At 33.3% G+C, this 12,455-nt stretch overlaps 2 protein-coding genes across 2 annotated transcripts; both read right to left on the reverse strand.

Annotated features, from left to right (window-relative positions):
* On the reverse strand, positions 1-5,069 carry LOC11436852 (cathepsin B-like protease 2). The gene is made up of 11 exons (XM_003626054.4): positions 4,930-5,069; positions 4,738-4,797; positions 4,527-4,607; positions 3,611-3,767; positions 3,472-3,476; positions 3,278-3,352; positions 2,788-2,913; positions 2,489-2,707; positions 657-770; positions 509-544; positions 1-418 (listed from the first exon to the last, which is right to left on the reverse strand). Exons 1-11 carry the CDS (start codon positions 4,990-4,992, stop codon positions 284-286), a joined length of 1,071 nt encoding a protein of 356 aa, XP_003626102.2. The 5' UTR covers positions 4,993-5,069; the 3' UTR covers positions 1-283.
* Positions 5,070-6,930: 1,861 nt separating this feature from the next.
* LOC11436390 (cathepsin B-like protease 2) lies at positions 6,931-12,242 on the reverse strand. Its single transcript, XM_003626055.4, has 11 exons — positions 12,087-12,242; positions 11,925-11,987; positions 11,745-11,825; positions 10,544-10,700; positions 10,415-10,419; positions 10,232-10,306; positions 9,712-9,837; positions 9,409-9,627; positions 7,542-7,655; positions 7,395-7,430; positions 6,931-7,299 (listed from the first exon to the last, which is right to left on the reverse strand). Exons 1-11 carry the CDS (start codon positions 12,153-12,155, stop codon positions 7,165-7,167), a joined length of 1,080 nt encoding a protein of 359 aa, XP_003626103.2. The 5' UTR covers positions 12,156-12,242; the 3' UTR covers positions 6,931-7,164.
* Between the last annotated feature and the right edge of the window lie 213 nt (positions 12,243-12,455).

The following is a 12,455-nucleotide window of genomic DNA, read 5'->3' on the forward strand; positions in this document are numbered from 1 at the left end:
TGAGCGAAGCTGTGCAATTTTATTATTATTATTTTAATAAAAAAGGGCTGTAGCCCAAAAAAGAAACTACATAGCAATAATCCTCGGATGATTCATCCCTACTATATCAGCAAAAAGTAAATGATTTAGTTAAGTAAGAGGTTGCTTGTAGATAATAAAATTAGGATCACTATCAATCATTTATAATCTGTACTATTACACTGTGTAATCTTATGCACCTGAAAGACATGGCGAGGTGTTTCACCCTAGACTTCGTCATTAAGGTAAGAGTACTATATTTGCATTAGAATGAAACATCAGCATCAACATCCATGTCAGTCACCTCTCTCACAATATTTTTGGTAGAAGGCAAACCAGCAGTAACAGCATTTTCAATCCCACATTCGTTTGTCCCTCTCTTAATCTTGAAGTAACCATCCTGCAGTTTAGTAGATTAACTTAGTTCATTAGCTAAGACATATCTTAAGTAACAACTATTCAAGCTGAAAGAATAATTCAAGAAACATACATCCCCCCAATTCGTATTCCACTGATTTGCAAGAAGCTGAAACAGTGAAAATTAACACAGTCAGCGCACATAAAATTCTGAATAGAAGCATGTGTTTGAAAGTGTTGTTCTCTAATATCAGGAACAAGTTTATAAATTGTCAACACACCCAATAGTCCTCCCCTTCATGACTTGTTCCCCACCCAACCAACTTTACTGCATGACCGCCTAGTGCAAAACCTGTGATGTGTTTGTAAACTCCTGATTTGTAATGAGCAAAATCCTGTCAAGGGATCAAAAGAGTCAAGGTTATGCAAAAGGATAGGAGAATGATCCACAAACATTAACAGAAAGGTCGCCGTCTAGTTTCTAACTTGAAAATTGTATCTTCTATCCTATGTCAATCTGCGTCTTCAAAGCACAAGAGATGACAACTGGCCCCGAGTACCGAGAACCAAGGGAAAAACATTAAAAGATAAAGAAATGGAATAAAAGGAATGTAATATAACACAAATCTAATATGTGTGAAGGAGATATATGGCATATCCGATAACATGGCACAGAAGGAAGGAAGGAGCAACATTAAGACAATGGGAGAACTGAGGCTGTAAAGTTTCACAAACCCAAACAATAGTAACAGGGAGAAGCAACAAGGGTGGAAACTTAGCAAGTGTCTCTTACAATATCAAAGAAATGAAACAAAACGAAAGGTCACATATCAACTATTGCAGCTTGTCATTTCTTAATTAGTAGCAACTAGCCTATGGGTATACCGACTCCAGGTTTCTGTTTTGATTGAGTTTCAAATTTCATTGAGAACACTTCATATTATTCCAGTCTATCGGTGCATACCAATGCAAGTTCATGTCGAAGTTGGACTGAAATTCATAATCTGGTTATAGCCTAATTGAACATCTAGATTTTCAAGCAGTTTTTAGTATTATATGACAAAACTGCTGCTTTAAAATCAGATGTGTTACATTTATACAATTCCATCTAATTTGTAACATATGCAATTCAGATAAAAAAAAAATAGAAGGTACCAAAAAAATCAAATATTTATTAGCCTAAATACAAACTAAACAATATGTGAAATTTAATGTAATCTTTGAAGTAAAGACCTGGCTATATTGGAGGATTTTCTATTTTATTCTTTTTATCCCCCCTCCCTTTTCTCTCTCATATTTTTCTTACCAGAGGTTGAATTTTACGTTTTCTGGGGTAACACTGACCAAACGCAATGCATTCTCCTAAGTCCAAATCCAATGTAATATCTGAGACTTTGTTATTGATTCAACTTTTTTTGTGACTAAAATACTGAAATTTTCATGTATCGACTCTCGCTCTTCCCTTTCTTTTATCACTGACTGCCATCAAGCTTGTAGAAATATCTAGTTTTGCTATATTTAGCTGTTGGGATTTAGAAGATTCACATTGCTACACTAAATGGACTTTCAGCTTCATAATTCATAGCTCCTTTATTAAAAATTAGATTTCGCCTTCGGTCTTTGTTCTTGCAAATGCTTTCCCAACTCATCCAATCATATAGGATAAGTTAAGTCCTCTCAATAATAAAAGTGAACTTTAAATAATTTTGAGAATGAGACACAAATTTCCAAAGCAATAGCTAAGCTGGAATGACGGTTAGACTAATTTCAATGTGTGTAAAAGCTTACCAAACCGCTCATTTTTCAACTTTTACCAATACTTCATATAAGGTGTTTTACTCTTCATGGAAAATCTTGAAATACTAATTCTCATATTCAAAATTCCAATGTAAGCTCAATCCACAGTCTAATTTTATAATCCAACATAATATGCCAAAAGAATATATATATATAGATCTTTATCCTAAAAAGGATTATGGTTAAGCAAAATGAAAAGTCTCAAATGATCAAACTCGCTCCTTGATCAGAGCCTCCCACAATCTATTATCATTGTCTTCAAAATTTGATTGCATAAAATTTAATTGCAAAAAGACGGGCAAAATCATCCATTTACCTCATAAACAGTGAATGCAACTTCAACTGGCCCGTTCTTATAAACTTCTGCCATGATATCTTGGGGATCAGAGTTGACCGTATATGCTTTGACACTATAGTGCTTTGAAGTCTCCCAAAGCTGGTTCCCATTTACACACTTTTTAACACACTTTGGAGTTCGGTATGTTGGCTCACAGCCAGGATGAGAACAGCCAATTTGATCAAAGTATGGGTCACACTAGCACATGTAATAAAAAATACAGATCAAAAGAAAGAGCCCGGGATTTTATTCTCTAAGCAAGAATGAAAATTTGTTACCTCTTCAGTGACAACACCATGGTGAGCTAAGTATATCCATGCAGAAAAGGGAGTCCCCCCAGCACAGCCAGCCCCACAAAGAAGGCCACAGCATGCAAGAATGTCATTAACAGAGAGGGATACATTCTGCATTTGAACACACTGAATGTTAGTGTTAGAACAACAACTTAGGTTCAAAAGAAAACAAATAGGAAAAACACAAATAGAGAACACAATTTTGCCTATGTCTCCAACTGTAGAGTGGTTGTAGTGGTGCCTTTCTAGTATTCAAGATTAGGGTTACAGAGAACACACAAACCTCGAGTGACCTACCCACTTATCAGTAAATTATGAGTCATGCCAACAATTAGTTCCTCTTTCAAGAGGTAAGCTCTTCAAGTAGCTTTGTGCATAGAGATAAAGAGGTTTACAAAGCTATGGTGAATATTCACAATCACACACAATAAATAAGAAAAAAAATCCTAATTGCTTCAGCAAGAAGTTTATTTACCATGTCAAAATGAATGCAAAACCGATCTGATAATGATTCAACAGCACCAAATGCCCAACAAGAACCACAGTGACCCTGAATCATCATCAGCACAAGGATCAGATAAGAACTTCATGGTCAAAGAACCATAGTGAATCTTAACATAAAAAAAAAAATTAAAAAAAAGTAGCTAAAAACAGGAAAAAGACAATTACTTGATCTTTAGTGAGAAAATCGGTTCAGCAATCCATGTTGTTTCCAATAACAAAAAAGAAGAGTTAGCACTCTGCAACACCTATTGCAAAATGCAATATGTAATCAAAGTAAAATAATAATGAGGAGCAAATGAATGACCTAGAATTCTCCCAATGGTGCTACATTGCGACCAAGCTGTCCTTGCATCGAAGTCCTTTGGCAATTTTAATGATTTTGGATGAGTTACAACAGGTGCACTACTCAGTTCACTTCGGGGTGTTTGTTTGACTCCAAGAAGCCGCTTAAATTGTCCAACCTGTGCATTGATCAAACACAATGTCTTGCATACTCAAAACATGCATATGTGGACACTAAATTTAATGACTCAGATGCCACACGTGTATTTTATTAATTGGTTAAATTGCACTTTTGGTCCCCCTAACTTATAGGGATTGGCAATTTTGGCCCTCAAATATACTCAAATGCCACGTTTGTATTTTATTAATTGGCTAAATTGCACTTTTGGACCCCTAACTTACACAGATCGGCAACTTTGGCCCTCAAACTTACACAAACCTTTGATTGTGGTCCCCAACACCGGCGTTGAGCCGGTCAAAATCAGTGGGGGCGTCACTTTTGCAAAAGGGCCTAATGTTAAGGGACCAAAAGAGCAATTTAGGCAAAAATAAAATACAACTGAAAACTGCTACAAAAAATGTATAGGGGAATAGTCATTTTGGTCCAAAAAATTCAAAATAGTGATTGTGCACTTTATTGATCAAAATAGTCTCCAACGTTAAAATAGTCCCCTCTATGCTGACAAAAACTCTCTTCTCATAGGGACTTATATAACAATAAGTGAGTATATTGACAAATGATATGACAGTGTTTAACGGACTATTTTGATTAACAAAATGCAAAATCAATAACTATCTTGAGATTTTTGATACATTTAGGGACTATTGTGTCAACTCGTTATACATTTAGGGACCAAAATGATTATTATCTAAAAAAATGTATTTAAAACTTAATAAAAAAATTAAAATGGTATAATTGGAGAAAGTGAAAGTGTAACCGTAAAATTTGAGAAACGAGGATTAATTGTAGCTTCCCATCCTGCCTCTGGGTTTTCGTTAATCTGTCTAGCAATAGACTCCTGCGAGAATAATGATCGTAACATATCGTTCACAAGATTCATAGATAGATAGATAGAATAAAGTCAAGTCAACCATATACATATATTATTGAAACTTGAAACATTAATCATTAGCGAAATAATTGATTACCTGAAGGATATGAGAATTAAGCTTGACTTCACTAAGCTCATATGTCTTCGCCTCACCGAACTGTCAACAATGTTTCTTGTAAATTCAAAACGTCTTTAACAGTCTAACTAACAACACAAGAGTTCAAAATAGAAAGCCAAAAAGAAGAAGAAAAATCAAAAGTAGAAATGAAACTAAAGCAGAAAAAGAAACCCGTAGATAAGGCGCGAAGAAAACTAAAAATAAGGTAGCCAGGGACAGAATTGTTGGAGTCATTTTTATTAGATAGAATGAAAAGGAATCTAAAACTGAGAGCTTATATTTCTTGTTGACAATTTTTTCAAATAAAAATAATTTGATTTTGAGTGCACTCACATAAAAAATTATTATTTTAGAAATATAAATTATTATATTCATTCTTCTTTTACATTTTTTTATCTGATATGTAGGTTGAAATTATTTTTATTTAAAGTTGTTATCAAACAAGTATTTGACATAATGAAAAGCTGGTTGCATAGCGTTTTTTTTGTTGGTTGACAATCTTATATTGTAGTCAAATGAACTTATCATTTGTTGATGTTGCATTCGAGTTAAGGGGTCTCTTTTGTGTGGTGATCGTGTGTAGAATAAAGTCATTTAAGTGAAGGCATCTTTTTATATAGAGGTTGTTCTAAAATAAGTTTCATATAAAGGATGATCTTGCACATGTTAAAGAAACTTCTTTGTTTTACATTGTGTTGGTGGATGCAGTGTACTTGAGAAGTACACTTATTCGCAGAGTATTCAATTTTTGGATTACAAGATGTTAGTATTGTCATGGCAAACACATCTTATATTTTGTGTTGTTTTTATTAATATTTTTTTTCTTCAGTTTATTAACTAATTAATTAATCAATTAATAAACTTTGTTTTTCATAAGATGGAGTAATTATCTTGCGATACCCAACTTCAATTAGTGGTGCAGCCCATAACTCTATAAATAAAATAAGAAAAATGATTATTGTTACAAGATAAGTTTGATAAAAAAATACAAATCATTCGTATCAGAATCAAAGTATAAATAATAACCATTCATTCTTTTATCACCCCTTAAAAAAAAAAATCACTCTTTTATCTACAATTAGTTAGAGTCTGATTTTTTTATCTCCCTTTGAGAGAGAGAAAAAAATCTCTCTTCTTTTTGAAGGACAAAAAATCAATCTTCTATATTAGTTAGAGTCTGATTGGTCAAATTTTCTGTTTTTCTATGTGATTTTCTCTTTCTTGTTTAAATCTTTAGTATTACTCTACAAATAGCAAATTAGCAATGCTCATAGGTAATCAAGATTGCTAGAAAATTGAAACAAAGAAAACAACGTGTGATTTATCAAAACAAAAAGTAGTATTTAAAAAAGTGATTAATCCACATTCTGTTTTTGAGGAGATGGAGTTCGAACCACAAACCTTCCATATATTATGCATTGTCCTAATTCATATCCACATACGATAAAACATGATGGGTCTCACATTGTTTTTAAAAAGATTTATTTTTATTGCTTACCTATACAATCAACCAATTATAATTTGCCACGACTTTTTTTCATTGATTTTAACAAAAATGACAAACTCTTGGATTGATTTGTTAATGGGGCATGTCACAGGCGAATAATTGAGAATGCGTGTGTATATGGACGAACAGTGTGCCTTCTGGCATTTGCTTTGTGTCTAAAAGTCATGAGATTGGCTAATGAAGAAGATTTGGTGCACAAAAAATGTGCATAAGAGGACAAGATCAACACATCCTACTAAATTAGACTTCATTTATTCAAATTCCAAACATAGATTGATTTGTAGATATTTTATTATTTTTACTACATATTGATAAGAATATTCTTTCTTTTTTCATCTTTCTTCAAATTATCCCACATCATGCTTTATGGGTTTAATGTCTGCTGCTCGATCCACACGTTAACCTTAAACTCTAGTCAGATTTTATGTTTATAGTATGTGGAACTTAATTTCTCCAATATTGTTCGTCGGAAAAATATAATTTCTATGGTAAAAACATAAATATTTCTGTTTTTTATCCCCCTAAAAAAATATAATTTTTTTTACCAAGTATAAATATTTTTTTAGTAACAAAAAACACAAATAATGTTTTACAAACATTCATTGTAAACAATTTAATAATTAATAATTCCATGCGTTTCGAACTAGAAATAGAGTCTGCAAAGATACGAGAAAGAAATAAATAAATATTAACAAACTAGTATAAGTATGACAGTTAGCCTCTTATTTCGTGTGACAGAACTCATTGCATAAACCACAAAAGCTTACTGTCTTCCAACATCATAGTCGTAATCTAGATCTTCCCTTAAAAGAGACATACAGATAACAGACAACATTTGGTGCAGATTTTTCAATACCAACACAAATCTTTCTGTTAAGGTAACATTACTACATTCACATTCAGAATGAAACACCAGCATCAACATCCATGTCAGTCACCTCTCTTACAATATTTTTGGTAGAAGGTAAACCCGCGGTAACATCATCTTCAATTCCACATTCGTTTGTCCCTCTCTTAATCTTGAAGTAGCCATCCTGCAGTTTAGTAAATTAGATTAGTTCATTATCTCAGACATATCTTAAGTAATACTAACAACTATTCAAAATGAAGAATAATTCAAGAAACATACATCTCCCCAATTTGTATTCCACTGATTTGCAAGAAGCTGAAACAGTGAAAATTACACAATCAGTATACATAAAATTCTGAGTAGTAGCATGTATTTGCAAGTTTTATCGTCTAAAATCAGGAACAAGTTTATATATTGTCAACATACCCAATAGTCCTCCCCTTCATCACTTGTTCCCCACCCAATCAACTTTACTGCATGACCGCCTAGTGCAGAACCAGTGATATGTTTGTAAACTCCTGATTTGTAGTGAGCGAAATCCTGTCAAGAGATCAAAGGAGTCGGTATTCTTAAGATGTGAGAATGGTACCAAATTTTGTTAGTTGAAAGTTGCAGTCGTAACACACATCACTTATATTCAACACAAAAGAGACAAAGCAACCAAAAATCCACCCTCATCACAGAGTCCCCGTTCTTGAATAGGACTAGTGAGACACAGTCACCGACTAACAAAAATCCTCCTCGCACTTGCCTATGATTTATAAAAGACTACTAAATGTCCGTGTTTTAATAAAGTAAATCCAATGACTCATAAGTTTGCTCAATTTGCTTAAAAGTTGAGGGAATGATCCAAGGAACACACAATTAGACCGATCTTATACAATAAGTTCTGTTTCATTTTAGGACTGGTATTTGTGTGCCCAATAGTTCTGATTCATAATACTGTCTAGTTTCTAACTCAAAAGTTATGTCTACTATTCTAAGTCAAATTACACCCTAAAAGCACAAAAGATGGAAATTTACCCCTTTTTTTCAAAATGAAACGAGCAATGAAAACCAAAGGAAAAAATAGAAAAGATTAAAGTAATGAAAAGAAATGAGAGGAACGTAATAAATATCTCACAAATCTAATATGTGCGAAGGAAAAATATTGCATAATATATGATAAAATGGCACTGAATGAAAGAACAACATTAAGACAACAGGAGAATTGAGGTTGTTATGTGCCACAAACCCAAACAGAAGTAAAAGTGAGAAGCAACAAGGGTGAAACTTAGCAAGTGTCACTTACATAACTAGCTTAGAAGTACACGAGTCCAGGTTTCACTTTCAGTTGAATTTCAAATTTCATCGAGAACACTTCATATTAGTTTAGTCTACCCACCCCCTCCCTTTTCTCTCTCAGATTTCTCCTACTAGTGGTTGGCTTTTATGTTTCAAGCTTATAGTTCGGTAGACTTTTTTTTCTGGGGTTACATGATTGGTGACCAAACAAGATGCATTCTCCCAACCCATTAATGTTTAGCTGTGACTTTGTAATTGACTCAACTTTTCTTGTCGCTAAAATACTGAATTTTTTATGCATTGCTTCTCTCTCCCCCTTTCTCTTATCGCTGACTACCATCAAGCTTGTAGAAATTCCTATTTTTGCTAGATTTAGCTGCTATGTAGACCCAAAGTATGACTTTATCATTGATGCGACTGTGACTACTCACATTACTATGCTACCCTAAAATGAATTTTCAGCTTCACAATTCAGAGCTCCTTTTATTACAAATTAGACATCAGTCCTTGTTCTTGCAAATGCTACCCCAACAACACAATCACATAGGATAATCTTAAAAATGAACTTTAAATAATTCTGAGAATGAGACACAAATTTCCAAGGCAATAGCCTAGGCTATGATGATTGGACTAATTTCAATGTGATTTCAGCTTACCAAACCAGTCACTTTTCAACTTTTATCAATACTTGATATAAGGTGTTTTACTCATACTTCATGAAAAATCATGAAAGACTAATACTCATCTTCAAAATTCCAATGTAAGGTCAATCCTCAATCTAATTTACAATCCAACATAATCTGCCAAAAGCATATATCTAGATCTTTATCATGAAAAGATTTATAGTTGAGCAAAATGAAAAGCATCGAATGATCAAACTCAACCCTTGAACAGAGGCTCCAATATTTACTCTCACTGTCTTCAAAATATGACTATAAGGAGGGGGGATGGATTTACAAAATTTGACTGCAGAAAATTTAATTGCGGATGGGCAAAAACTTTCATTTACCTCAAAAACAGTGAATGCAACTTCAACAGGCCCATTCTTATAAACTTCTGCCATTATATCTTGGGGATCAGACTTGACCCTATATGCTTTGACACTATAGTGCTTTGACCTCTTCCAAATCTGGTTTCCCTTTACACACTTCCTAACGCACTTGGGAGTTTGATATGCTGGCTCACAACCAGGGTGAGAACATCCAATTTGATCAAAGTATGGGTCACACTGTCACATGTAAAACAAAAAATACAGATCATAAGAGCTTGGGATTTTAGCCGCTTAAGCAATGAAGGGAATGAAAAAATTTACCTCTTCAGTGACAACACCATGGTGAGCTAAGTACCGCCATGCATAAATGGGAGTCCCCCCATCACAGCCAGCCCCACAAAGAAATCCACAGCATGCAAGAAGGTCGTTAACAGAGAGGGATATATTCTGCAATTGAACATAGAATGTTTTAAAACAACAACCACGGTTCAAAAGAGAACAGATATGGACAATGCAAACAGAGAATACACATGATTTGATCACAGATTCGGCCAATTTTGCCTACACCTCCGACTGCAGCGTGGCTGCATTGCCTTTCTATTAATGAAGCTTAATGTTACAAATTGCAACTTGTGTTTAAATGTTCTTGCAAGCTAGAGCGACCTGCCCACTTATCAGGAAACTATGAGGCATACCCGTAGTTCCTCTTTCAAGAGGCAAGGCCCTCAAGTAGGTGTGTGAACAGAGATAAAGAGGTTACAAAGTCATGGTGAATATTCACGAAATACACACAATAAGTAAGAAAAAGTCTATTAATTGCTTCAGCAAGAAGTTCACTTACCATGTCAAAATGAATGCAAAAACGATCTTGTAATGATTCAACAGCACCAAATGCCCAACAAGAACCACAGTGACCCTGAATCATCATCAACATGAGGATCAGATTAGAACTTAGTGGCCAAAGAAACACAGTAAACCGCAAACATAAAAAAAAATAGCTGAAATGAGGAAATAAAGGAATTACCTGATCTTTGGTGAGGAAATCGGTTCAGCAATGCATGTCAACAACCAAAAAAAGAGTCAGCATCTATTGCAAAATGCATTATTATTTAATTATATTAAAAAAAATAGGGAGAAGGAGCAAGTAAATGACCTAAAATTTTTCCAATAGTGCTACACTGTGACCAAGCTGTCCTTGCATCAAATTCCTTTGGCAATTTTAATGATTTTGGATGAGTTACAACAGGTGTACTTAACAGTTCTTTTTTAGGTGCTTGTTTGACTCCAAGAAGGCGCTTAAATTGTCCAACCTGTGCATCAAAAAGAATGCCTTTCAATTTTCATACTCAAAAGACATACATATGATGCAACTAACTATGTTAAAGTGAGATACACTTTAAAAGATAATTATTAAAAAGAAGATGCTAATGAGTGCAACCGGACACAAGTTAAGAAAACTAATATAAAAATTTTGTGTCGGAAAGTGTTGTATTTAACATTTTTAGAAGTTTAAAAATTGTTATTTTCAATACAAAATTCTATTTGTAATTTCTCTTACTAGTGCCCTTAGGGCACTTTTTTTGTTGAAGAATAGTGCCCTTAACGCACTTGTTAGTAGAACTCTTAACAAAATTAAAGAAAATGCCCTGGGGCAGTAGTTAAGGAAATAAGTATAGTAAGAATTTCTTTCTCTCAAAAAAATAAATATAGTAAGAATTTCTTGGAACTTGCGTAATCAGATATTGAAAAGTGTAGAAAATATTGTCTTCAATAGAAAACTTACATTTTTTATTTCCTTGACTCGTTAGTATTAGTGCCCTCGGGTACTAGTTAGCATTACCCTATAATTAATTAAGACACAAATATCTTGCTTTTGGCCCAAAATCATTAAAATAGTAGAAAGAAAGAAAGAAAAAAATTGGTCTCTATTATTCTGTCTTAGTCTATCTAATTTTTGTTTGTGAGAAAATTCATACTCAATCTAAAATAAAATATAAGAAAAAAAAATATCATATGTGTTGGGTCTAATAAAAAAAAATTCCTAATCATGTTAGGTCTAAATTTTAGATAATTAGTTTGTTTGACTTATAAAATCATTTTTGGTCATATTTGGTGCAAGAGTACTTATATAGTTGATATGCAAGGATAAAAATCAATATAGTCTACCTGTCACATAAACTGGAACCAACATAAACAAATCGTAGGTGAATTAAAATCAAATTCTTGTATACATCAGACTTTAAAGAAAGAAAAAATGGCGAGACTTTTTTTTCTTCTAAAACAAGAAAGAAATAATGAAACTAAAATGATAGAAAAAATGAAAAGGTTGTATATTTGGAGAGAGTGTGTGTAACCGTAAAGTTGGAGAAACGAGGATTAATAGCAGCCTCCCATCCTGCCTCTGGGTTTTCGTTAATCTGTTTTGCAATTGACTCCTGCGAGAAAATGATGATCATAACGTTGTTAACTAACTAACAATCACATATTCAAATTCAAATTCAAACTTCAAACAATATTATATTGATCATGGTTACCTGAAGAATATGAGAATTAAGCTTGAGTCCATTAAGCTTCTCATCTGTTTCCGCATCACCGATCTGTCAACAACAACAACAACGTTTCTTGTAATTTCAAAACTTGCTCTAACAGCATAAAAAAAGGACCGAACAAACATGATCAACGACAAGACAACATACCGATAGATAAGAAACAGAGAAAGCTAAAAATAAGGTGACCAGGGGCAGAATTGTTGGAGCCATTTTCATCGTTGCTGCTGGATAGAATGAAATGGAATCTTAGACTAGGAGCTTATATTTATAGTATATTAATCAATTAATTAATAATTATCCTTTTTTTGGAGTAATTATCTTGGTACACGCAACTATACGACTACGACTACGACTACGAAACTAAAGATGATTTATCAAACCAAAAAGAATCAACATATGGGTCTCACTTGGTTTTAAAAATATTATACAAAAAACCAATTACAATTTTCCATGACATTTTTCGTTTTTTTTTTTTAAATTAAATACGAATTTTAATTAATTAATTTATTAAAGGGA

The sequence above is a fragment of the Medicago truncatula genome, chromosome 7 (genome assembly GCF_003473485.1).
Source record: "Medicago truncatula cultivar Jemalong A17 chromosome 7, MtrunA17r5.0-ANR, whole genome shotgun sequence".
Classification (NCBI taxonomy): Eukaryota; Viridiplantae; Streptophyta; class Magnoliopsida; order Fabales; family Fabaceae; genus Medicago; species Medicago truncatula.